Source organism: Hyla sarda, chromosome 8 (genome assembly GCF_029499605.1).
Source record: "Hyla sarda isolate aHylSar1 chromosome 8, aHylSar1.hap1, whole genome shotgun sequence".
In the NCBI taxonomy this organism is placed as follows: domain Eukaryota; kingdom Metazoa; phylum Chordata; class Amphibia; order Anura; family Hylidae; genus Hyla; species Hyla sarda.
This window is the reverse complement of record NC_079196.1, coordinates 39514224-39541452: the sequence shown is the minus strand read 5'-3', so window position 1 is coordinate 39541452 and position 27229 is coordinate 39514224. Positions and strand designations below refer to the sequence as shown.

At 43.8% G+C, this 27229-nt stretch overlaps 1 protein-coding gene across 1 annotated transcript; it reads right to left on the bottom strand.

Moving 5' to 3' along the window:
- Positions 1 to 15363: 15363 nt before the first annotated feature.
- On the bottom strand, positions 15364 to 27169 carry DAPL1 (death associated protein like 1). Its single transcript, XM_056535049.1, has 4 exons — positions 26896 to 27169; positions 23781 to 23877; positions 18935 to 18995; positions 15364 to 15577 (listed from the first exon to the last, which is right to left on the bottom strand). Exons 1-4 carry the CDS (start codon positions 27005 to 27007, stop codon positions 15458 to 15460), a joined length of 390 nt encoding a protein of 129 aa, XP_056391024.1. The 5' UTR covers positions 27008 to 27169; the 3' UTR covers positions 15364 to 15457.
- Between the last annotated feature and the right edge of the window lie 60 nt (positions 27170 to 27229).

The following is a 27229-nucleotide window of genomic DNA, read 5'->3' as shown; positions in this document are numbered from 1 at the left end:
GTGCTGTCTGCTGCCACCTTTGTCCATGTCAGTAACTGACCAGTATAAGCCAATCCCCATGGCAAGACTATCCTACTCTGGACAGTTACTGACATGGACAGAGGTGTCAACAGCTGGAGACACATTTTTTGGAAAACACTGCCTTAGGGTACGTTCAGACGAGCAGATTTACAGCGTATTTTATGCTGGGGATCCGCCGCTGAAGGACCTCTGTATGCTGCTGTGGTGTCCCAGTACAGGACCTTGTCCTGTCCCTGTCTAAAGTCCCATCAGTTAGAGTCCCTCCATTCCACAGGGCTCTCCTGCAGGGCTTGCCCCTTGGTCGCCTCATATAAATGTATTTTTGTATACCGAGGTCACGTGGTATATGATAATGGTTGTATAGATATTTAGGACCTTCCAGGGTCATGTGATAATGTCATGTGATGTACCCAGAGTTCTCTGGGTTCAGGACCCACAGGCTTTGCAACCAATGGGATTAGTCCAGCCACCTTAATATATAAGTCTCTAAATTCTCTCTTTTAGTTCCGGACTATCAAGCAAGCACAATCAGCACATCTTCATTCATCTCAACTAGGCCAAAGCCTAAAGAACCAGCAGCCACTAAAACCGTGAGTTATAAAGCTCAACCTACAAATCCTGTGTGACTACTATTCTACTCAAATCTTATAATTAGTAGCACAGTGGCCTGCTTAAAGCTAAAGACTATCAGTCCCAGCAAAGCCTGTGAGGAACCTGCATCCCGGTTACCTCGAGAGACACTGTATACTTGTAAAGACTGTTGCATAAAAGTTCAAATAAAAGTTTACAGTTCTCATAAATTCTGCTGTGGACATTCCGTTTATTATCCCTGCCGTTTGTGGGCCGGTTTGCGGCAGGACCTCCAATACTAAGCAAACTTCACCCTGGCGTCACGACAAATAAGGGTTAATACCACCAGACCCTGTAATATCATTGCAACACACCAGACACCACACTGCCTTTACAAGTGCCTGCTCATAGCGGCAATACGCCGCTACGTGCAGACACACTGAAGCGATGTGCGAGTCGCCGCGCATGCGCAGTGTACTCGCACACATCACAGCCGCTCTCCCTGCTCTATGAGCTACGCCGAGAGCTGCCGCGCTGTGCGAGTATACTGTGCATGTGCGCGGTGACTCGCACTTTGCACTGTGTCTGCTCGTAGCGGCGTATTGCCGCTCCGAGCAGGCATATGTAAAGGCAGCATACAGAGGGTCCTTCAGCAGTGGATTAGCAGCGAAATACGTGCTGAAAATCCGCTCGTCTGAACGTACCCTAAGGGTACATTCAGACAAGTGGATTTGCATCGTATTTTACATTGCAGATTTGCCGCTGAAGGACCCTCTGTATTCTGCCTTTACATATGCCTGCATGGAGCGGCAACGAGCAGACACAGTGAGAAGTGCGAGTATACTCGCAGTATACTCGCATATCGTGGCAGCTTTCGGCGTAGCTCATAGAGCAGGGGGAGCGGCCGCGTTGTGCGCGAGTACACCGCGCATGCGCAGCGACTCGCACATCTTTTAGGTGTCTGCACGTAGTGGCGTATTGCCGCTACCAGCAGGCACGTGTGAAGGCAGAATACAGAGGGTCCTTCAGCGGCGGATCCGCTGCGAAAATCCGCTCGTCTGAACGTACCCTTAGACAGTAAGCGCAGCATGACAATGTATTAAGTAATGGTGATGGCACAGTCATTGCCACTGTGCCCTTCTGATTAATGAGGGTAAGAGCGTTTATGTGCATGAGACCTAAACCTGATGTGGTAAAATTTTCATGTACACCAACTTTGGGGTTTTGCAGTTTTCATGATCCTCACTAGAGATGAGCGAACTTACAGTAAATTTGATTCGTCACGAACTTCTCGGCTCGGCAGTTGATGACTTATCCTGCGTAAATTAGTTCAGCCTTCAGGTGCTCCGGTGGGCTGGAAAAGGTGGATACAGTCCTAGGAAAGAGTCTCCTAGGACTGTATCCACCTTTTCCAGCCCACGGGAGCACCTGAAAGCTGAACTAATTTATGCAGGAAAAGCCATCAACTGCCGAGCCGAGAAGTTCATGACGAATCGAATTTACTGTAAGTTCGCTCATCTCTAATCCTCACCTGTGAGGCAATAAGCAGTAAAGCAATATGAGTTTTTGCTGAACAGTTCTCGGCTCCATGGCAAGAACCATGCAACATACATACCGTGCGCATACACCTTTAAAAAAAATAAAATAAATATATATATATATATATATATATATATATATATATATATAAAATAGAGTAAACCAACTTTTACATAAAATCATTTAGCTGGACTAGTAAAAGCATAGAGCAGTGGTCTCCAACCTGCAGACCTCCAGATGTTGCAAAACTACAACTCCCAGCATGCCCGGACAGCCAACGGCTGTCCGGGCATGCTGGGAGTTGTAGTTTTGCTACATCTGGAGGTCTGCAGGTTGAAGACCACTGGCATAGAGGAAATTCCCTTCTTCGGCAGCACGAAACGCAGAAACAAGGCAAGTGTCATTTTCGGAGCGGAGCTATCGATGACATGTCATATCATACAACACTTCCCTTTTACTTTGTCAACATGGTTGTTACTATTTGTAATTTATGACTATTAAAATATTGAGTTCCATGCAGAGTGCAGCAACTATATTTGTAAAGAAACAGCTATATTATTTAAAGGGGTACTCCAGAGGGAAAATATGTTTTTAAATCAACGGGTGCCAGAAAGTTATACAGATTTGTAAATTACTTCTATATAAAAATCTTAATCCTTCCAGTACTTATCAGCTGCTGTATGCTACAGAGGAAGTTGTGTAGTTATTTCCAGTCTGGCCACAGTGCTCTCTGCTGACACCTCTGTCCGTGTCAGGAACTAGAAAGGAAGCACAGCGCTCCATATTGTGTTACAGTGAGACAACGCTAAGCGTGCAAAAGTAAATCGCTTACTGAAGGAGGTTGTGCGAACAAGCACAACTTTGGTTGCAGTATTCCCCAGCTCATTCATGCAGACACTCCAAGATTTGATCCTCCAGGTGGTAGTGGGGTTAACCAGGCGCTACACGACCTGATGGTGTTGATCTGTCTTCAGAGCATCATATTTCCAGGATATCCGGCAAATGTGATGCTCTGAAGACAACACGACACCATATGGTTGTGTAGCGCCTGGTTAAAGGGGTATTCCAGGAAAAAAGTTTTTTTTGGTATATCAACTGGCTCCAGAAAGTTAAACAGATTTGTAAATGACTTCTGTAAAAAAAAAAAAAAAAACTTAATCCTTTCAATAATTATCAGCTGCTGAAGTTGAGTTGTTGTTTTCTGTCTGACAACAGTGCTCTCTGCTGACATCTCTGCTTGTCTCGGGAACTGCACAGGGTAGAAGAGGTTTTCTATGGGGATTTGCTTCTAAACTGGGCGGTTCCCGAGACACGTGTCATCAGAGAGCACTTAGACAGAAAAGAACAACTCAACTTCATCAGCTCATAAGTACTGAAAGGATTAAGATTTTTTAATAGAAGTAATATACAAATCTGTTTAACTTTCTGGAGCCAGTTGATATATAAAAAAAAGTTTTTTCCTGGATAACCACTTTAACCCCACCACCACCTGGAGGATCAAGTCTTGGAGTGTGTCAGGAACTGTTCAGAGCAGGAGAGGATTGCTATGGGGATTCGCTCCTGCTCTGGACAGTTCCTGACATGTACTGAGGGGTCAGCAGAGAGCACTGTGGTCAGACAGAAAAGAAATTTGAAAAGAAAAGAACTTCCTCTGTAGTATGCAGCAGCTGATAAGTACTAGAAGGATTAGGATTTATAAATAGAAGTAATTAACAAATATGTAGAACTTTCTGCTACCATAAAATGTTGTTATTTCCTCTGGAGTACCCCTTTAATCCTTAGGGCCCATTCACCTAGAATAAGTAATTCAATTTCTGGACTCATTCTTGGCAGTGCATTGCCATCAAGGGAGACAGAGCATGTCTTAGGCTGCATTCACATTATGTTTTGTCCATACAGGGACCGGATCCGGCTGGGGGATGGGAAAACCGGGCGCTCCCATATCCCATCTCATTCATTTGAATGAAGAGACCGGAGTCATATAGAGACTCCGGATGGCTCATTTTTGCCCCGTCTCTGGTTTTCTGGCCGGACTGAACACCGCAGCATACCAGATACTGGGCAAAAATGAGCCATCCGGAGTCACTATATGACTCCGGTCTGTTCATTCAAGTGAACGAAACGTAGTGTGAATGTGGCCTTAGCAGTCTTAGTACAGATGGCTTCAGATGGCGCCTGCTGGGCACATATTATATCTGGGCGGAAATTCCGTATTGTGAATGAGCCCTTATTGTGTTAAACTTCAGAGAAGGAGCAAGAAATCTACAGGAGTATCTCTGGTGTATGATGAAGCGCATTCTTGTGCTTTAAATGCCATAGAATTTAAATATTCATACCCTGCTTCTCAGACTCTTCCTAATTTACTGACAACACCCGCAGCATTACAAACACCCCAGATGTCACTAAGTAGAAGTGGCTGCCATCAGGGGTGTACACAGGATTTTCTCAAGGAGGGTTAAAAAATAATAATAATTCCACTACACTATGACCACAAGTATATAATTGTTAATTAATAAATAAATAAATGTTCACAAACCAATATTTTCCCATACAATGGTAGACACCAGCTCTGCGGTTTCTGAAAACCATATAAGTGATTTCAGTTACATCCCGAGACTTACAGGTGTCATCTTCCCTCATAAGAGTCAGTCACTTGTCCTTTTGCATCTGCATCAGGCCCAGACCGTCATGACAGTTCTACCAGCCCCGACTAATTTAAGCAGAACCTGCCAGCCAAACATCTTAGGCTCTACACTCTTCCAGCACCTCTTCTTCCAGCGCCTCTTCTTACCTTACCCCTGTAGTGCCTCAGACAATTAATAATGTCCACCTTGGTGTCCCACGGAATAAATTGGTTAGGTAATTGGGTGGAGTGGTAGGTAGGTTCCCCCTGCAGATAGTTCCTACTTGGTAGGCTTCCCCTATAGATAGTCCCCAGTAGGTAGTTTTCCTGTAGTTAGACCCCCAGTAGTTAGGTTTCCGCTATAGATCAGTCCCTGGTAGATAGTTTCCATCTGTAGATAGGCCCTAAGCAGACTGCTCAAAAAAATAAATAAATAAAGGGAACACAAACAACACAATGTAACTCCAAGTCAATCACACTTCGGGGAAATCACACTGTCCACTCAGGAAGAAACACTGATTGACAATCAATTTCACATGCTGTTGTGCAAATGGAACAGACAACAGGTGGAAATTATAGGCAATTAGCAAGACACCCCCAATAAAGGAGTGGTTCTGCAGGTGGCTGAAGTATTGCAGCTCAACTAGGATGGCACATCAATGCGAGCTGTGGCAAAAGGTTTGCTGTGTCTGTCAGTGTAGTGTCCAGAGCATGGAGGCACTACCAGGAGACAGGCCAGTACATCAGGAGATGTGGAGGAGGCCATAGGAGGGCAACAACCCAGCAGCAGTACCGCTACCTCTGCCTTTGTGCAAGGAGGAGTAGGAGGAGCACTGCCAGAGCCCGGCAAAATGACCTCCGGCAGGCCACAAATGTGCCTGTGTCCACTCAGACGGTCAAAAACAGACTCCATGAGGGTGGTATGAGGGCCCGACGTCCATAGGTCCACGTTTGGCATTTGCCAGAGAACACCAAGATTGGCAAATTCGCCACTGGAGCCCTGTGCTCTTCACAGATGAAAGTAGGTTCAGACTGAGCACATGTGACAGACGTGACATAGTCTGGAGATGCCGTAAAGAACGTTCTGCTGCCTTCAACATCCTCCAGCATGACCGGTTTGGGGGTGGGTCAGTAATAGTGTGGGGTGGCATTTCTTTTGGGGGCTGCACAGCCCTCCATGTGCTTGCCAGAGGTAGCCTGACTGCCATTAGGTACCGAGATGAGATCCTCAGACCCCTTGTGAGACCATATGCTGGTGCAGTTGGCCCTGGGTCCCTCCTAATGCAAGACAATGCTAGACCTCATGTGGCTGGAGTGTGTCAGCAGTTCTTGCAAGAGGAAGGCATTGATACTATGGACTGGCCCACCCGTTACCCAGACCTGAATAAGATTGAACACACCTGGAACATCATGTCTCGCTCCATCCACCAACGCCACGTTGCATCACAGACTGTCCGCCACCTCATCAGGAGCATGCCCAGGCGTTGTAGGGAGGCCATACGGGCACGTGGAGGCCACACACACCACTGAGCCTCATTTTGACTTGTTTTAAGGACATTACATAAAGTTGGATCAGCCTGTAGTGCGGTTTACCACTATGATTTTGAGTGTGATTCCATATCCAGACCTCCATGGATTGATACATTTGATTTCCATTGATAATTTTTGTGTGATTTTGTTGTCAGCGCATTCAACTATGTAAAGATGAAATAATTTCATATGATTAGTTCATTCATTCAGATCTCGGATGTGTTATCTTAGTGTTCCTTTTACTTTTTTGAGCAGTGTAGTTAGGTTCCCTCTGTACATAGGCCCCCAGAAGGTCGTTTCCCCTGCAGTTAGGCCCATAGTAGTTAGGTTCCCCCTGTAGATTGGCCCCCAGTACTGTAGGTAGTTGCCCCCTGTAGCCCCCAGTAAAACCAAACAATAAAAAAAAAAAAAAAAAAAAAAACATACTCATCTCTTCTACCAGCTCCCCAGCAGTCACCACCACTCTCCTATCTTCATGGCCAGTGGCAGCTAAGAAGTCTTGGAGTGCCTCTTCCTTTTGGATGCACATGCATAGGATGAATGATATGATCCTACCTACAAAGAGGTGCTCCAGACCTCTAGTGGCTGAAGGCATAAAGCTACCTCTAGCCTAGAGGATGAAGTTTGCTTTTCTCTGTAAGCATGTTAGCTGTACGTAATCCGCCATACAACTATATAAGCGTCCTCAGGACAAAGGGGCATAAGAGGGTAAAATAAACCATCAAACTGCCCCCTTATGTACGTTCCTGGCTTCGATGGGGTTTCAGATTCTGTAAGTACAATATCAGCCGAAAGCAAACACCATATGATGATCCATAATACGTCTCTAGGGGAAATATACATTATAATGTAAGTACAGTATTTTATGATTTTGTTATAAAACCCAATTTCCTAACATTTTATGAAGATCGTAGCTCCAGGGCGGGCAACTGAAAACGCTTAACGGCTTCCAACAAATGATTCCTAGCTGGGATACCCTGCGGGATTGTGTGTTCAGATCAGTAGATTGTTTGCATATTCTCTATTTGTAGAACTTCTTACAGAATAACCTCTCTCGGCTCTCCACGTGAAGCTCGGCGCAAATTTATATCGAGAGGAAACAGACTGGTGTTTGCTCAGAGATATGATCTGTTGCTGGAATATCGGAGGAATTCCAGTTGGCCAAATGTTCAAAGACTGACATGAAAAAAAAAAAAAAGGTAAATGCGAGGACGCTTCCTAGTAAACAGTGCTCAAAAAAATAAGGTAAATGCAAGGACGCTTCCTAGTAAACAGTGCTAAAAAAAAAAAAGGTAAATGCAAGGACGCTTCCTAGTAAACAGTGCTCAAAAAAAAAAAAAAAGGTAAATGCAAGGACGCTTCCTAGTAAACAGTGCTAAAAAAAAAAGGTAAATGCAAGGACGCTTCCTAGTAAACAGTGCTCAAAAAAAAAAAAGGTAAATGCGAGGACATTTCCTAGTAAACAGTGCTGTGCGGCTACAATAGTGTGCATCGCCCCCTTTACTGTAAACAGGCAAAAAAAAAAAATCTCATTATTGCAGTGTCTGCACTGTTCACACACGAGCCAGATCATTCCGGCCTTTGTCCTCTGGCTTTACCGGATCACTGGTTATTCAATGCCCCATTACGCTGCCCCAGACCTCTCGCTATAATACTACATCTGGGTGTTACTTAACCCATGTGTGCTCCAGACTGTTCACGTTAGGTCTTAGTGGGTTGTTACTAGAGATGAGCGAACTTACAGTAAATTCGATTCGTCACGAACTTCTCGGCTCGGCAGTTGATGACTTTTCCTGCATAAATGAGTTCAGCTTTCAGGTGCTCCTGTGGGCTGAAAAAGGTGGATACAGTCCTAGAAGACTCTTTCCTAGGAATGTATCCACCTTTTCCAGCCCATGGGGGCACCTGAAGGCTGAACTAATTTACGCAGGAAAAGTCATCAACTGCCGAGCCGAGAAGTTCGTGACGAATCGAATTTACTGTAAGTTCGCTCATCTCTAGTTGTTACCATACACACGAAACATAGGGTATGGTCCGGTACAGTCCGAAAAAAAAACACCAAAAACATTGGAGGCTCAGGCTTATGTTTACCATTAAATTTTTGGGTCCAAATTTACATTATTTTGGTTGCGCTAGTGCAGTGTTTCCCAACCAGGGTACCTCCAGCTGTTGCAAAACTATAACTCTCAGCATGCCCGGACAGCCAACGGCTGTCCGGGCATGCTGGGAGTTGTAGTTTTGCAACAGCTGGAGGTACACTGGTTGGGAAACACCGCAATAGTGGGAACAAAAACACACTGGGGGAGATGTATCAAATCCTGTCCAGAGGAAAAGTTGCTGAGTTGCCCATAGCAACCAATCAGATCTCTTCTTTCATTTTTACCAAGGTTCCTGCAAAATGAAAGAAGCAATCTGATTGGTTGCTATGGGCAACTGGGCAACTTTTCCTCTACACAGGTTTTGATAAATCTCCCCCACAGATTTTACAGCTACTATTGAACCCAGTGGAAAGATGCTTCCTTAAGGCTGTCCGGTCATGATGGGAGTTGTAGTTTTGCAACAGCTGGAGGTACACTGGTTGGGGAACACCAAAAGGAATACATAAGCAAACATTGATAAGTGTCCCTCATGGATGTTATGGCTTATTTTATTAGCTATCCTTAAAGAAAGATGTTTTCCTGGTTTGATCAATTACATTATTCTGGTTGCTTTACTGCAGTGTTTCCAAACCAGGGTTCCTCCAGCTGTTTCAAAACTACAACTCCCAGCTCCGTCAGCTGTGGGCGAGAATATGGCTTCGTACATTTTAAAGGGGTAACCTGGAGGAAAGTAAATGTTTTTAAGTCCACTGGTGCCAGAAAGTTATACAGATTTGTAAATGACTTCTATTTAAAACTTTTAATCCTTTCAGTACTTATCAGCTGCTGTATGCTCCAGAAGAAGTTGTGTCGTTTTTTCCAGTCCGACCAGAGTGCTCTCTGCTGACACCTTTGTCCGTGTCAGGAACTGTCCAGAGCAGGATATGTTTGCTGTGGGGATTTGTTTCTGCTCCGGACAGTTCCTGACATGGACAGAGGTGTCAGCAGAGAGCACTGTGGTCAGACTGGAAAGAATTATACAGCTTCCTCTGGAGCATACAGCTGCTGATAAGTACTGGAAGGATTGAGATTTTTAAATAGAAGTCATTTACAAATCTGTTTAACTTTATAGCATCAGTTGATATATAAAAAAAATTTTTTTTCTCTGGAGTACCCCTTTAAATAAAAGAAGTTTCCTGTATTTGGGTATTTTCTAGGTCAGAGCCCCAACCTGTTGCAAAACCACGACCAACAACTTCTCTCATACCTTGACAAGCCAAACGCTTTCTAATATTTTCTGTGGCGGACATTCTGCAAAAAATCTGCCGTGTGAACATACTCTTTGGATACGATCCTGTACATTACGTCATGTACTGGTGAGCAGTGGTCACTTACCGTCACATCACCACTTGGTTATCATTTAATGGACAGGAAAACAATTATGGAAAGTTACGGGAAAAAAAACTTTAGGCCTAGGACGCATTGTTTTCACCCTGTAACATTTCAGCTCTCAGGGCGCCAAAAGCATTTTTCCTAAGTATTTTTATAATGTTAATGATCTGTCGCCCCCTAATGGTCACAATCTAGATTTCATCATTTCACAATGTGCTATTCTAATCATGACAGGGTCACATTTTGGGTAGATCCAAAGAGTCTTTAAAAAGGTCAATCTCAAGATTAAGAATTTATCACATACAGTGGTCCCTCAAGTTACAATATTAATTGGTTCCAGGACGACCATTGTATGTTGAAACCATTGTATGTTGAGACCAGAACTCTATGGAAACCTGGTAATTGGTTCTGAAGCCAGCAACGTGTCATCCAAAAATAGGAAAAAGTGAGAATTAAAGAAAAATAAGTAGATAACTAATATAGATAAAGCAAATCCTTACATATAAAAGAAAGAAAGATCCGGTGGGAGCTGTAATCACTGTCTAGGTCAGTGTTTCCCAAGCAGGGAGCCTCCAGCTGTTGCAAAACTACAACTCTCAGCATGCCCGGACAGCCAAAGGCTGTCCGGGCATGCTGGAAGTTGTAGTTTTGCAACAGCTGGGGGCACCCTGCTTGGGAAACACTGGTCCATGTAGAGGACAGGAGCTTCTTCAGGGTCCTGTACAGTACATGCAATGTCTGAAAAAAGTTAAATGGAGTCGCCCTTACCTGGTGTCCAAAGGAGCAGCTAACCCTGGCACCTGTAAAGTTTACAGCACATGTAATACCTCCCTGTACTGTAGGGGGCGCTACCAGACATCAGTCAGTGCATACACTTCAGTAATACAGGGGTTTTACCAGTAAAATGCCCATTCTGATTGGTCGGTTCTTCCGGCCATTGACACGTTGCACAGATCTGGATTGTCCGTAGCATTGTATGTTGAGTCTGGTTTCAACTTACAATGGTCCAGAAAAGACCATTGTATGTTGAAACTATTGTATGTTGAGGCCATTGTAAGTTGAGGGATCACTGTATTCTGCAGAGTGTCTGTTCAATGGGGGTCTGACCCCTGGGACCCCTACCAATCCCGAGAATTGGGATCCCTTGTCTTCCTGTGCAAAACATAGTGGTTGAGTATGTGTGCTGCACCCCTGTATACAGGCCAAAATACGCACTCAATTATATGACAAAATAAAGCTAAATTTGGCATATAATGGCCAAAAAAGGAGTGCCTGACACCTAAAGTGTACCTCAACCTTTACCCAACCTATGACACGTGATACATCTGACAATGTGATTGATACGTAAGGATCTGGCTGCTAAGGGACAAAGCAGTTTTCTTAGCCTTAAAGCTTTTATCATTTTCAAGCATTTTTCTGTAGGAAATGTCATTTTTTTTTTTCTTAAAGGAGTACTCCGGTGGAAAACATTTTTTTTCTAAAATCAAGTGGTGCCAGAAAGATAAGCAGATTTGTATTGACTTATATATAAAAATCTTAATTCTTCCAGTATTTAGCAGCTGCTGTATACTACAGAGGAAGTTATTTTCTTTTTTTGAATTTCCTTTCTGTCTGACCACAGTGCTCTCTGCTGACACCTCTGTCCATGTCAGGAACTGTCCAGAGCAGGATAGGTTTGCTATGGGGATTTGCTCCTGCTCTGGACAGTTCCTGAAATGGACAGAGGTGTCAGCAGAGAGCACTGTGGTCAGACTGGAAAGAAGTACACAAAGTCATGTGGACCATACAGCAGCTGATAAGTACTGGAAGAATTAAGATTTTCAAATAAAAGTAATTTACTAATCTGTTTAACTTTCTGGCACCAGTTGATTTAAAAAAATAATAAAATAAAATAAAAAAAAACACATTTCCACCGGATTCCTCTATAAAGGCTACAAATACTGACCAAAATTGTCAGATATTTTCTGGTTTATAAAGCCCCATTCACACGATTTCTGAGTGGAATGCTGCAGGAATGTCATTGCAGCAGACTCCCATTGTTTTCAGTGGGAATCTGCTGCACCGCACAAAGGATTTCCATGGCAGAAACATCAACTGCGGGAATTTAAATTCTGGAATTCTTTATGCAGAATCCACTCAAATTCATGCATCATGTTCATTCTTTCAGCGGAATTCTGCGCAGACTGCATTGCCAACAATGGTGGTTGCACAGATCCACAAGGCGCTAGCAAATCAGACAATGGGGGGTCCCTCCCATAAACATGAATGGAGCAGGCGTGGCTTGATGTCATGGGAGGGGCGGTCGTTCAGAACATCAGGAGCTGCATGGAGATCGCAGGAGGGGGTGGAGACTGGACCCCGCGATCAGACATCTTAGACACTATAGAGCAGTGTTTCTCAACCAGTGTGCCTCCAGCTGTTGCAAAACTACAACTCCCAGCATGCCCGGACAGCCATTGGCTGTCCGGGCATGCTGGGAGTTGTAGTTTTGCAACAGCTGGAGGCACACTGGTTGGGAAACACTGCTATAGAGGAAGTTCTTTTCTTTTTGAATGTCATTTTTTGCCTGACCACAGTGCTCTCTACTGACATCTCTGTCCAGAGTACAAGCAAATCCCCATAGAAAACCTATCCTGCTCTGGACAGTTCCTAAAATGAACAGGGGTGTCAGCAGAGAGCACTGTGGTCAGAAAGAAAGGAAATTCACAAAGAAAATAACTGTAGTATAGAGCAGCTAATAAGTACTGGAAGGGTTAAGATTTTAAAATAGAAGAAATTTACAAATCTGTTTAACTTTCTGGCACAAGTTGATTTAAAAAAAAAATAAAAAAATAAATTCCACCGGAGTACCCCCTTAAGGGCAGCGACTAGTGACAATCTACTACTTGCTCCTAAACTAATTGTGTATCACAACTTCATTGAAATAGTGGCATGTGGAAAACATGGTTGCACCCCTCCAGTCACGCTTACAGCCCCCATTCTACATCATACACACAACTCTAGATCTGGTGGCACCGCTCTAACCAATAGGTTTCCACAGACAGCTCCAAGGTCAGATTTTGCGCCATTATCAGAAAATAGAAGAGATTTGTTAGGCGAGGTCTCCCTCTAGTGGTCATTCTATGCTCTGCACAGTCCTATTTGTAGATGTCAGTCAGCACTGGATCTAAGATAAAATCACATTGTAACCACATGAATTATACATCACAACATATACTGATGTCACAGCAAGCAATAAACACGTATACATGTCAAAGAAACAGCATGAAAAATGTAGAGAATACACAGCAGAGAGGAATGTCATTTACAGCTTTATTTTGACTGTTCCTCACTGTTTCTATATGAGGAGCAAGGACAAGGGGAACCTTGTAAAAAATAAGATTCTTCCAGTTTTAGGACTTCCTTTTTGTGACATTTGCAATTTTACTGCAAAGAACTGTCACCGTGTAGCCCTAGAGGCAGTCAGGGACCATGAGGGGGGGGACGGGGGGGGGGGGGGGGGGGGGGGGACATTTTCCTATAGGTCCCAAAGGTGACATTAAAGAGGACCTGTGGCATGTAGTAATACATGAGTGATTTCTATTGGTGACATGACATGTCTGGGCGGCAGTTCAGTTCTGTCCAGATGAGGCAGCATCTCCTCAGATATGGAATTCATTGTTCTAGTATCTGTCATCAAAAATGGTTTTTATATATTAAAGATAATTCCATATTAAACAACTTTCTAATAGAACTTAGGAAAGGGAAAAAAATGCTTCCATGTCTTTTTACATTTTGAAAATATGTGGCCACTAAGGGTCTCCCTAGCCGTAAGCTTTTGCATTGTTTTCGGACTCACACCGGCCTGGCAGTGAGTCTGAAATAGCAGACTGCTGGCCGAGCACATGATCAGCTCAGTGCAGCTCCATACCTGTCAGACAGGTGGGAGCGCTGCTCTGTGCTGTGAGGACAAGCGGCGACCTGTGCTGTGAGCAGTGAGGACAAACAGTGCTCTGTAAATGCGGGCTCACGTGTTGGGGGAGGGTAGGGGGATTGGGTGGTGGTGAGTAAATAATTTGCCCCCGGTAAGTATATAGGCAATTCCCCCGGCCGGCCATCTATATAAACCTGATCCCCACTCAATTTTAAAAACCCAGCCGGGAGCCCTGAATGGCTACTTGGTGCCGACCATTCAGGGCTCCCGGCGGGGTATTAGAATTTGAACTTTTGACAAAAAAAATAAATAAATAAACCACCATGGAGCAGTGCAGCCGACATGCTGCCCACTCCCACCGATTAATAACTTTTGACTGCATCGGGTTTCAGACGTGAAACCCGATGCGATCAATCCCTCAGCCCCTATACTACTGCTCCCAACATGGAACAGACTTTCCATGGTGGGCGTAATAAAACTGTTTCTACAGTAGTCGCCCCAGCTGCCCGCAGACCCTGCAACCGGGGAGCTACTATTCATATCATGGAAACAAGTCTGTTCCATGATGGTAGTTGTAGTAGTACCGCAGCAGTGCAGGAGTCCCAGGTGGCTGTGAAGAAGAGATGTGGAATCTGTTTGAATTGATGTGGCGTCCGTGTGGAAATGTTCAGAGTTCTTAACTTCTGCACTGAACCAATGCGGATGCAGAATTCATGCAGATGTGTGGAATTTACTCAAGTATATACACAAAATCCAGCTCTGCATACAATCCTATGTTAAAGCAGAACTTTCCATCCTTAGCAAGGACATTTAACTTAAATGGACACTTAGATTTAAAAACAAATCTTGGCAAAAAGCATTAAAGGGGGCACTCCACTGGCCAGCGTTGAGCACTAAAATGTTCTGAATGCTGTTTTCATGCTGTGGGAGGAGGATCGGCTACGCCCCTCATGATGTCATGGCTATACCCCCTCAATGCAAGTCTATGGGAGGGGGTGTGACTACAGATTTGTAAATTACTCCTATATAAAAGTCTTAATCCTTCCAGTGCTTAGCTGCTGTATGCTGCAGAGGAAGTGTAGTTCTTTCCAGTCTGACCATGTCAGGAACTGTCCAATGTAGAAGCAAAGTTGCAGGTACATTTTTGATAAAATTATATTAGTTCTGTCTATATATGTGATGTCCCAGTACGGGATTTAGTCCTGTACAGTGCTTAGGCCCTCTCGGGTTTAGTCCATCTGTGTCCTAGGGGCTGCAGCGTCTCCTCCATTGTGAGCATGCAATATACGTGTAAAAGGACCTTTGAGTTAGTCACATGTGTTCACCTGATGTGTTACCCAGAGAGCACCAGCTAACCTGCAGCTTGACCCCCCCCCCCCTCCCTTATAAGAGTGGCGGCCATTACAATTCTCTTTGCTGTTCCTCAGCAGGAGTGATAAGAGCTAAGCACACAGACAGATCCAGTACACCTGGAGGCCATAAAGTTACAGGGAAAAACACTCTGGCGTCACGAACATTAGGGGGTTAGCACCTTGCCCCTGGGCTATACCATTTACCGACACCCTTCACACACACCAACTTTGGCATCGCCATGTATACATCTGTGAAGATCGCCACAGTGATGGTTAAGCCAGTGCCAGGCGCTTTAGTTTTTGGCATTACTTTATACTTAGTGAATTGATAGATAAACACCTTAATGGAATTGAAGAGTTTTATTATTGATACAAAACTATTTAAACAAAAGGTTGGCTTATTAGTGGGCCGCCAATATACAGCTGCAGGATTGGTGATCTAACATCTGCGGGGCTGCTGGATAATGTACAGTCTTTTGGGAAGAATGAATTTTTCCACTGTGGGTCTGGGTTTCTGGTGGACCATCTGTGCCTCTTCTGCAGAATATTCGTGGTTGAGCTGCGGGAACAGAAGAGAAAATGGTTATTTATAGACACAAGAAACGCCTTGCACCCATATCGAGTGTACGACTACTCAGGACCATGTTGAAATTCTACCCAGATGTTATTGTTGTGGCCAGGGGCGTCACTATAGGGGGTGCAGAGGCAGCAGTCACATCTGGGCCCCAAAGCACCTGTACCCCCATAAGACACTAGTATAAATGACAGACATGGGGCCCACAAGTTACACTTCTGGTTGTAGCAGATTACTAAATATAGAGTTTCTTCCCAGAAAAAAGCAACACTGGTCCATAAAGTGATTTCTGGTGTGGATTTTGGCCAGCATGTCATTTTTCTCATCTTAGCCCCTTTAAAAAAAAAAAAAAACTTCCTGTGAATTTTAGAAGAGATGCTCTGGTGTTGTGTACAGTTCCTCAGTTATTCCTCCTGGTAGTGTATGTAAACAGTTCATTCCATCAGTTCTGATTGTTGTGTTGATAAGAGGAACAGTGGAATAACTTAATTATATTCACACCCCTTCAGGAGGAATAGCAATGTCATTTTATTGGAAATACAGGTATTTATTAACAAGTCAGAAGAGCAGATGTATTTTGGGTACAGATCCTTTGCTGGTAATTTTTTTAGCCAGCGTTTTCTAACCCGTGCCTCTGGCTGTTTCAAAACTACAACTACCAGCATGCCTGGACAGCCGAAGGCACACTGAGAAAACACTGACTTTAGTGAACTAGAAGAGATTATGCCAATATAGAATAGTTAAAGCCATCACTAGATTGTACCACTTTCAAGGGCTGCTATATCACATGATCAATCATTGCAGATGTGGGGGGGAGGAATATATTTTAGGCATTGTTGGGTAAGAAAAGTTACAATAAATTCATCCTCTCCCCCATATTTTAAATCTCCAGCATGACAATTTGTTGCCTATACACTGCAGATTTAGGGTAGGGTCACATTGAATTTTGACCATGGACTTTGTGACCTACTTAGCGCAGTTTGTATTAGTACTTGCATCCGTATAATGCTAGTGGGGACCCATAGAATACCAGCCATTGTCTGCATCAGGGAAGACATAGGAGCAATCTAAGAGAAATTGTTACCAAGTCGTTTAAGGATATGCTGCAGATTTTATGCAGTGCTTGACTATGTACACAGCATAACATCTGCAGCTTATACAGTACATGCAAACAGGTCCTAAAGTAGAAATCACAGCAGTGTAGTTTCTGCTAAAAAAAAAAAAAAAAAAAGTGCCAGCCTCTGTGCCATAAGTGCATCCTTTTGCTTTCCATATGGAAGATACATGTTCTCTTCTGGCCCTACCTGCAGAGATACCCATGATCAGTGCAGAGGACAGAAAGGATCTGCTGTCCAATGATTGTTCTCTGTACCATGAGAAGGTGGCCAGTTTGATAGCTCAGAGCAGTGTTTCCCAACCAGGGTGCCTCCAGCTGTTGCAAAACTACAACTCCCAGAATGAGTAAAATTTCTGGTCCCTAAAGGCTGCACAAAAAAAGTTGTGCAGCCTTTAGTGAGACACCTTAGAGATTTTTTTTAAATATTACAATAAAGCAATGTGACATCACTAACCCCATGCTGAAAACCAGGCACTGTAGAACACACACAAAAAAAAAGTGTGGGAACTGCCCCTTAGCAGGAATCAGTTCCCATGCGTTCCTGCAGGACTTGAGCCCTGTATGCAACTAATAGTCACTATTCCATCTTCCCATGAGGGCGTCACAAGGCTCAGCACACCAGGGGTTCTCAGAGAATGCTTCTGTATACAAGTAACCTCCATGATAATAGAAACATTCCTGGCCGTTTTATCAATAACTGCAAAAAAAGAAGAGCAGCCGGAGGCGTTTTCCCAATAATCCATAGTCCTATACAGGAGGATGTATGCCGAGTCACTGACGGGAGGAGGTCGATCAGCATTCATTATAAAGAGAGATGAGCGAACTTACAGTAAATTCGATTTGTCACGAACTTTTCGGCTCGGCAGTTGATTTATCCTGCATAAATTAGTTCAGCCTTCAGGTGCTCCCGTGGGCTGGAAAAGGTGGATACATTCTTAGGAAAGAGTCTCCTAGGACTGTATCCACCTTTTCCAGCCCACGGGAGCACCAGAAAGCTGAATTTATGCAAGATAAGTCATCAACTGCCGAGCAGTTCGTGACAAATCGAATTTACTGTAAATTCGCTCCTCTCCAATTATAAAGGTCAACAACAAAAGAAAAACTAGCACTGTAAATATGACAACGTTAAAAATTGGTGCTCTGATCCTCAGGTTCTGACTCAAAACTATGTCTCAAATACAGGTAATAGGAGTGGCACTCCTAAGGTTGCAAGAAAAAGGGTCTTTATTCACCCATCAAAGTGTAACGTTTCAGACTCACAATGAGGCCTCTCTCATTGGACGGTCTAATATGGAGCATGAAGTTCTCTAGACTACAGCTTCCTAGACGGCCGATAAGTGAAATCCATTTCCTTGTGTGACTCAATACCTGTTATACAAGTCCAACACTGGTGAGTGCAGCTGCTCCACTCCATGGACAGAGCAGAGCTTTTCCTTCTTGACATTCTATCAGCGACACATTACAGGAGACCCAGACAGCTTACACTGAGGAGACTAACATCAGAGCAAATCCAATCTCCTGTGGGTGATGGGCAGGGGACCTGGGTGACAATGTAATCTGATGGCAGCAGAAGAGCCGAAATCTCCAGCACCAGCTGCTTTTAAATATTAGGTAGACTAGGACAATTACTATACTATTAACTCCGCTTTCTAGGATAGGAAAATATCCTGTTCATGAGTCCCCATAAATTTAGTATCCATAACCTGTAATATTACTCTCCAGAAATGTATCCGTGTCCCTCATGACCACTTCCCCTGGCAAAGAGTTCCTAAGTCTCACTGCTCTTACAGTAAAGAACCCACATCTGTTCTGGTGTAGAAACCCTCTATACGTAGAAGATGTCCCCTTGTTATAGATACAGTCCTGGGTATAAATAAGTCATGGGAGAGATCTCTGTACTGTCCCCTAATACACTTATGTGTAGTTATTGGGTCACCCCTAAGCCTGTGTCAATTATAAATACTGGTCTTTTATGGGGCATATGCGCTTTGGGGGTCCCAATGCAACTGCTACCGTTGCACCCCTGTGCAGGCTGTGTGTGGTATTTCAGGCATGCTGGTCTTTGATGTCATTATGAAAAAACATGGCGGCTTTTGTCCACCCATATGGCTTGTCCATGGAGGTGTATTAGGGCAATATTTATGATTAACCCCAGGATATAGATAGTGTGGAAAGTTTTCTATACCGATTGCATAATAACCAAAACATCGCTGGCAGATACCAACCTTCTCTAGAGCTCCGGCAAGGAAATTCATGGCTTGCATCTTGGTTATGTTTACTGCAGAGCTGTCAGGGGAGAGAGAAGACATCGTACTGGATTTTACAAGAGCTTTTCTGTAGCTCATAAGGCTCAGTGAACTGTAATATCTTAATAACACATTACCATGTGGAACTTGTTCTGTTCTGGGCTAATTAATAACATCAGATCTGCTGAATGTCTTAATGTCATAAAGTTCTTAAGTTCTTCTCTATTACACAAGATGCTGAATAAGGAACGAGTTCTTGAAGATCAGATCCACATGCAGAGACTATTCGGGTCCATTTACACACATTATCCTGCGCATATTTGATGTGCAGGATTTGAAGCGGTGTGCTCTCGTTTTGTTTACATTGAAATCTGCAGCTTCAAATATGCGCAAGATAATGTACAGTGGTCCTTTGACCATTTAATCAGTTCCAAACGGACCATAGTTTGTTGAGACCATCGCATGTTGAGGGTTCCGTGCATCGTAAAGTATAGGACAGTGGTCTTCAACCTGCGGACCTCCAGATGTTGCAAAACTACAAAACCCAGCATGCCCGGACAGCCGTTGGCTGTCCAGGCATGCTGGGTGTTGTAGTTTTGCAACATCTGGAGGTCTGCAGGTTGTAGACCACTGTCCTAGGAAGTTTTACTCACCTGTCCTTGCCGCTCCGGACCTTCACCCTCCATCGCTGTCGCCGCGTCCCCGATGTTCTGGCAAGGCCTCTGCGCTCTCCGTTGCCACCATCACGTCGCTACGCACGCCGCTCCTATTGGATGATGGGACGGCGTGCGCAGCGACGTGATGACGTCGATGGAGAGCGATGATGCAGGGATCCCGAAGAGGACGCGCCGGAGCCCCGAGGACAGGCAAGTGATAGTCAGCACAGGGCACCTTAAACGGCTATCCGGTGGCAGCTGAATCAGTCTGCGCTGCCGGATAGCCCTTTATGCGTTTGCCCAGACCTACAAAGAATCGTATGTTGATGCTGCCTTCAACATGCGATGGCCTCAGAGGCCATCGCATGTTGAAATTATCGTATGTCGAGGCCATCGTAGGTCGAGGGGTCACTATGTGTGAAGAGATCCTTAACACAGTAAAATACCCGGTTGTGCATTGGTCCATCACCCTCTCTCCTGTATGTACAACAAGATCTCATGTTACTTTAGGGAAGTTTCCCTTTTGGAGGCCACACACACTACTGAGCCTCATTGTGACTTGTTTTAAGGACATTACATAAAGTTGGATCAGCCTGTAGTGGGTTTTCCACTTTGATTTTGAGTGTGACTCCATATCCAGACCTCCATGGGTTGATAAATTTGATTTCCATTGATAATTTGTGTGATTGTTGTCAGCACATTCAACTATGTAAAGACGAAAGTATTTCATACGATTAGTTCATTCAGATCTAGGATGCGTTCTCTTAGTGTTCCTTTTTAGCAGCGTACTTTAATATAGGGTTTTACATGGGTCTATACACAGATGTGAGTTCCCATCGCTTTGACAGATTTGTATTTTATATGCCCCTGCATTACTGCAATTGAGAATAGTTCTATAGGGGGAGATCAAAACCTGCCCAGAGGAAAAGTTGCCCATAGCAACCAGATTCCAATCCCACATCAACCACCATGGAGGATCATAGGCGCTGCCAATGAGGTAATACAAGGAGGTATAAAAGCTAGTTTTATTGAAACATACTACGAGTTATATGATACTGGAACGGTTTGTTCTGGTATGTCACAAATCAAAATTTGTGAGCATTATAGGCGAGATTTATCAAAACCTGTCCAGAGGAAAAGTTGCCCATAGCAACCAATCAGCTCTCTTGTTTCATTTTTAACAAGGCCTCTGAAAAATGAAAGACAACATCTGATTGGTTGCTATGGGCAACTGGCCAACTTTTCCTCTGGACAGATTTTGATAAATCTCCCCTATGCGATTTGTGGCATACCTGAAGAAGCCGGTCTGGTTTCGTAACGCGTAGTATGTTGTAGTGCTGGGCGGTATACTGTTATGAACCGGATACCGTTTTTTTTCCTCACGGTATGGATTTTTTGCCCACCCTCTGAGTCAAAAAAAAAAAAAAAAAAAAACACACACAATTATTAAACTTACCCGTAATGGGGGTGGTCCGGGCCATCCATCCTTCCTGTAGTGTCCGGCGGCATTCAGGGTGGACCGGTCAGGGCTGTCCTTCTCCAGGGGGTCCTCTTCTCCACTCTGGGCAGGCTCCGGCCTAGTACGCTGCATAGACGCCGCTACGTCCGAGACGTCAGGTGCGTCGCTGCACGCGGACGTAGCATCTATGCAGCGTACTAGGCCGGAGCGGAGAAGAGGACCCCTGGAGAAGGACAGCCCAGACCGGTTCACCCTCCACCCGGAATGCCGCCGGACACTACAGGAAGGATGGATGGCCCGGACCACCCTCACCGGACGGTCCCTGCTGCAACTGGGAAGAGGAGTCAGGGTTCTGGGATGGACAGGGGTCTGTATAATATACTATACCTACAGTAGGCCCTCCAGCTGTTGCAAAACTACAACTCCCAGCATGCCCAGACAGCCAACGGTTGATGTGGTATTGGAGTCCATTGTTGACGCCTGGAGCATGAGTGTGCAGCAGCCTTAAATGACAGTGCATACACGTGTTGTGCTGGAATTTGCACAACAGACATAGGAGAGTTGATCCTTGGCTCACTTGCTTTCAACCTTATGCCGAATGTGTCACACCAGGGAGCACTTTCATTTTGCAGAGGCCTTGGTAAAAAGAAGCGATCTGACTGGTTGCTATGGGCAACTCCGCTACTTCTTCTACACAGGTTTTGAGTTTTGATAAATCTCACCCATTGTGGGTTATCCAGCCTTAGGGTACATTCCCACATGGCGTATTTGCTGCTGCATATTTTATTTTCTCTGTTGAAGTCAATGGGTAGGAAAATACGCCGTGTGGGAATGTACCCTTATAGAATTGATGTCCTATTCTGGTTCCCAACACCGTCCTCCTCCCACTATTAGTCATGAGCCCTGTTGAACACCCAAGAGGTTGATGCCAGTTAAAACATCAGGAAGGCCAGGGTGCCAAGAGTTGGACTCCAGCCTAATATGGATGGCCTAGCCTGATGTTAGGTAATAAAATTCTATTAGGCAGGATAACTCCTCAAGGGATAGAAAACCTGAGCTAATTTCTTCCAAAAACTGCACCACCTTTGTTCTCAGGTTGTGTGTGGTATTGCAGCTTAGGTTCATTGAACTTTAACGGCTTAACGACCAAGGACGTATATTTAAGTCCTTGGCCGGCTCCCGTGATATAACACTGGGTCCCCACGTCATATCGGGTCGGTCCCAGCATGTATCGCGCGCCATTAACCCTTTAGTTGCAGCGTTCAAAGTTGAACATCACATCTAAACCGAAAGTAAAACCTTCCCGGCTGATCAGTGGGGCTGATCGGGACCACCGCAGTGAAAATGCGGTGTCCCGATCAGCTGGGACACGAGCGGAGGTCCTCTTGCCTGCCTCCGGCATGTCCCCTCGGCGATTGATTGCTCCAAGCCTGAAATTCAGGCTTGAGCAATCGACCGTCGATAACCCTGATCACTGCAAAGCTATGGCAGTGAACAGGGTATAAGATCAGTGTGTGCAGTGTTATAGGTCCCTATGGGAGCTATAACACTGCTAAAAAATAAAAAAGTTAAATAAATGTGATTTAACCCTTTCCTTAAAAGTTCAAATCACCCCCCCCCCCCCCCCATTAACAAAAAAAAAAATGTAAATAAAAAACAAACGTGTTATCGCCGCGTGCGTAAATGTCTGAACTATAAAAATATATCATTAATTAAACCGCACGGTCAATGGTGTACGCGCAAAAAAATTCCAAAGTCCAAAATAAAATTTTAGGTCGCTTTTTATCATGAAAAAAATAAAATAAAAAAAAAGAATAAAAAGCGATCAAAAAGTCTGATCAATACAAAAATGGTACCGCTAAAAACTTCAGATCATGGCGCAAAAAAAATGAGCCCTCATACTGCCCCATATGTGGAAAAAAAAAAAAGTTATAGGGGACAGAAGATTACAATTTTAAATGTATAATTTTTTTCTGCATGTAGTTATGATTTTTTACAGAAGTACGACAAAATCAAACCTATATAAGTAGGGGATCATTTTAACCGTATGGACCTACAGAAGACAAGGTGTCATTTTTACCGACAACTGTACTGTGTAGAAACGGAAGCCCCCAAAAGTTACAAAATGGCATTTTCTCTCCAATTTTGTCACACAATGATTATTTTCCCCCCCGTGTCGCTGTAGATTTTTGGGTAAAATGACTGATGTCACTGCGAAGTAGAATTGGTGGCGCAAAAAATAAATCATATGGATTTTTAGGTGCAAAATTGAAAGGGTTATGATTTTTAAAAGGTGAGGAGGAAAAAAAAATGAAAGTGCAAAAAATGGAATAACCCGTGGTCCTTAAGGAGTTAATACCAAACAACCTGAGGACAGGTGTGGTACTGTTAATGGATGTTTTTTTCAATCCCTAGGTTTGCTTTGGGGGAATTTGCTACTACTCTGGACAGATCCCGACAGAGCACTGTGGTCAGACTGGAAAGAACTACACAACTTTCTGCAAAACATACAGCAGCTGAAGTATACCGGAAGGATTAATATTTGTAAAAACTAGTAATTTACAAATCTGTATAACTTTCTGGCACCAGTTGATTTGAGGGGGGGGGGGGAATATAAAATAAAAAATGTTTCCCACTGGAGTACCCCTTTAAGGGTTACACAGGATGCATACACTCCCTCTCACACAAGTTCCGATGCACGACTTCATACCTTGGTTTTTCAGATGAAGTTTTCTTTGCTGTTTTCTCTGGTGTAGCAGTGTCTTCATTTCCTTGTTTTTTGGAGACCCTCATTCCTCCAGCTTTAACTATATAAAGTAAAAATAAACAGCCTGAATGGGTAAAAATGACACTGAACTACAGTTTAGGCCCCATTCACATCAGGGGTCTGTGCTGCTAACCATATTGGTCTAAGAGCTATTCTGACTTCTACAGTGGATTATCTGTGGTGACCCACCGGGTGAATGGCAGGACCACAGGTGTTGCAGAGAGAGTGGTGGGATCTGATGTTATTAAAGGGGTACTACCTTGGAAATTTATTTTTATTTTATTTAATTTTTTAAACCTTAATCCTTCCAGTACTTTTTAGGGGCTGTATACTACAGAGGAAATGTTTCTTTTTGGATTTCTCTTCTGTCACGACCACAGTGCTCTCTGCTGTTCATTTTAGGAACTATCCAGAGCAGGAGAAAATCCCCATAGCAAACATATGCTGCTCTGGACAGTTCCTAAGATGGACAGCAGAGGTCAGCAGAGAGCACTGGTTATGACTTAAGAAATCCCAAAAGCTAAAACATTTCCTCTGTAGTATACAGCCCCTAAAAAGTACTAGAAGGATTAAGATTTTTTAATAGAAGTAATTTACAAATCTGTTTAAATTTCTGGCACCAGTTGAGTGAATTTAAAAAAAAATAAAAAGTTTCCCATGGTAGTACCCTTTAACCCCTATGTGAAAAGTTACTGAGTTGCCCATACCAACCAAAGCGATCGCTTCTTTCATTTTTGAAAAGGCCTCTAAAAAACAAGTGATCTGATTGGTTGCTATGGGCAACTCAGCAACTTTTCCTCTGGACAGGTTTTGGTACATCTCCCCCTGATTGCATGTGGTCTGCTATATGTAGTTGGTAAACATTGAGTCTATTCAGTCCTATGACTACAGCACAGAAGCCAATCCTAAAGGCTGCATTATGCCTCAACCCAAAGTTATTCAACCTGCAGCCCACTAGCAAAACTACAACTCCCAGCATGCCGCTGTCTGGGCATACTCTGAGTTGCACAACTACATCTTTAGGGCCACAGTTTAGAGACCACTAGATTAAAGGAGATATCCAGTGCTGAAAAACATATCCCCTATCCTCAGGCAATCTCTGGCTCTGCTATAACGATGTATTGAGGGGCGTGTCAGCTGCCACTGTGCTGTGGACGACACCCGCTGCCAGCGAGCCAGGGTCCCTTATAGGATAAGAACAGCGGGGTCTGAAACTTATCCCCTAGCCTTAGGATAGGGGATAAGTTTTTCAGCACTGTACTAACCCTTTAAAGGGTACCCCTCAAAAAAACTTTTGATATATTATAGATTAATGTATGCAGAATAACTTCACAATTGCATGTTATTAAAAAATATGCTTCTTTCTATTTAATTTTCCACTTTGAAGAAATGACCACTAGGGGTCTCCCTACCAGTCCTGGCAGCAAGCATTTCAGACTCATGCTGGAGTCCTAAACACTACGAGCTGCCAGTCTGCTTTGTTCACAAAGGAGAACACTCAGAGCTGCCAGCCTGCTTTGTTCACAGCCTATTTGGCTGTGAACAAACAGGCTGGCAGCTCTGAGTGTTTAGGACTCCAGCATGAGTCAGAAATGCTTGCTGACAGGACTGATCGGGAAAAATACAATAGAAAGAAGAATATTTTTCATTAACATGCTATTGGAAAGTTATTCAACATTCATTAATCTAAAATATATCAAAAGTTTATTTGATGAGAGGTACCCTTTAAGACATAAATATGCAGGAGTAGGGTTTGCTTCTGATTACTGCAGGGATTCCATGACCAGGGTGCCTCCAGCTGTTGCAGCACAACAACTCCCAGCATGCCCAGACAGCCAACAGCTGGAGAGGCACCCTGGTCATGGAAACCCTGCAATATCCAGTCTTTAGGGGTAAATCTGGACTGTAAAAGTCAATCCTAATCTGAATACAGTACAGCCTAGTATTGGAGTAATTCCAGTAGTAGTAGTTCCCTGCATCTTGTATACTGTATCTCACTACAGAGGCACCTTGGGTTACACAATGTTCTCATATCTGAAGCAGTTGTACAATTTTGCCCTGCAGCTGCTACATTACAAAGCACCAAACTTTTTTTTTTTTTTTTTTTTTTTAAATCAATGACGCACAAAAAAAAAAAAAAAAAAAAAAAAAAAAAAAATAGAGAGATGAGGTTGCAATATATTTTATAGTTAAACAATACAGTTGCACAGAAGCCAAACTTAGATTTTTAGCATAACCAGGTACAAGCAATGATCAGCACTACTCAAACACCTACCCCCCACCCTAGACTAAACCTCATGTCTGTTTGGATCCACATTATCCGATGCGTGTGAATGGGATTCACTCATCTGGTGAAATTATAGTGACAGATGGATTGCTGGACAGGGTCATAACAGAAGAGGAGCAGCAACTTGGGACTTGTTTACACATCTGCAGTTTCTGCCCAATGTACTAGACATGTAGGTTACAACTAATAGCATAAAGAATGGATCCCAAATATATGTAGAATTTGTTTTCTACATTTTTTTTATTTTTAATAACTTTGTTTCTTAGACTAAAACCCATGAACTGCAACCACTATGCTACAAGCAACAAAAAAGGTGCCATATATCTTGGGTGACGCATGCAGTGAGTACTGTGCCCAATAAACAATCTCAGGTCTTGCAAATATTAGCATGGGGGGGGGGGGGGGGGGGGGGGAGATTTGGCCACTAAGTTATAACATCTTGACCAACATGGATTTTATTTGACATGGTACAAATGACACCACTGTTCCAGACATGTGGCCCTGCAGCAGTTGCAAAGTTACAACTCCAAGCCTTTGGCTGTCCATGCATGCTGGGAGTTGTAGTTTTGCAACAGCTGGAGAGCCACAATTGGGGCCACTGCTCTACAACCATAAGGGGATAGAAGTTGCACTAAATAAATGGGATCTCCCAGGGTAAGCCTAGCCACCTTAAATTTGGGAACCCCTTATACAACTAGGACAGCAGCAATCACACTACTACCAAACTACACTAAATTAGGAATTGTCCAAGTACCAAAGCCCCCAACTCACCTGCAGGAGGGTGCCCTCCCTTAAGTTCAGCAACCTGCACACACCCCTCCTTAGCCATGGTCCTGGTCACAGTCATGTTACTTTTCTCTTTTGCTTTGTTGACTGCTCCCATTTAGCTCTGCTCTGGGCTTTTATACTGGGGAGGGAGGGGCACAAGGGGCTCTTGGCCTTGGTTTTGTTTTGATTGTAAATCAGGATCAGCTGACGCTATATTCTTCACTTCAGTCTATTACAAGGTAGCAAAGAGCATTAACCCCATAAGGACAGATATGCAAGTGACCTTGTTACTTTCTGTAAGACTTTGATGGGGATTGAGATGTTGGGAGCCCCCCTC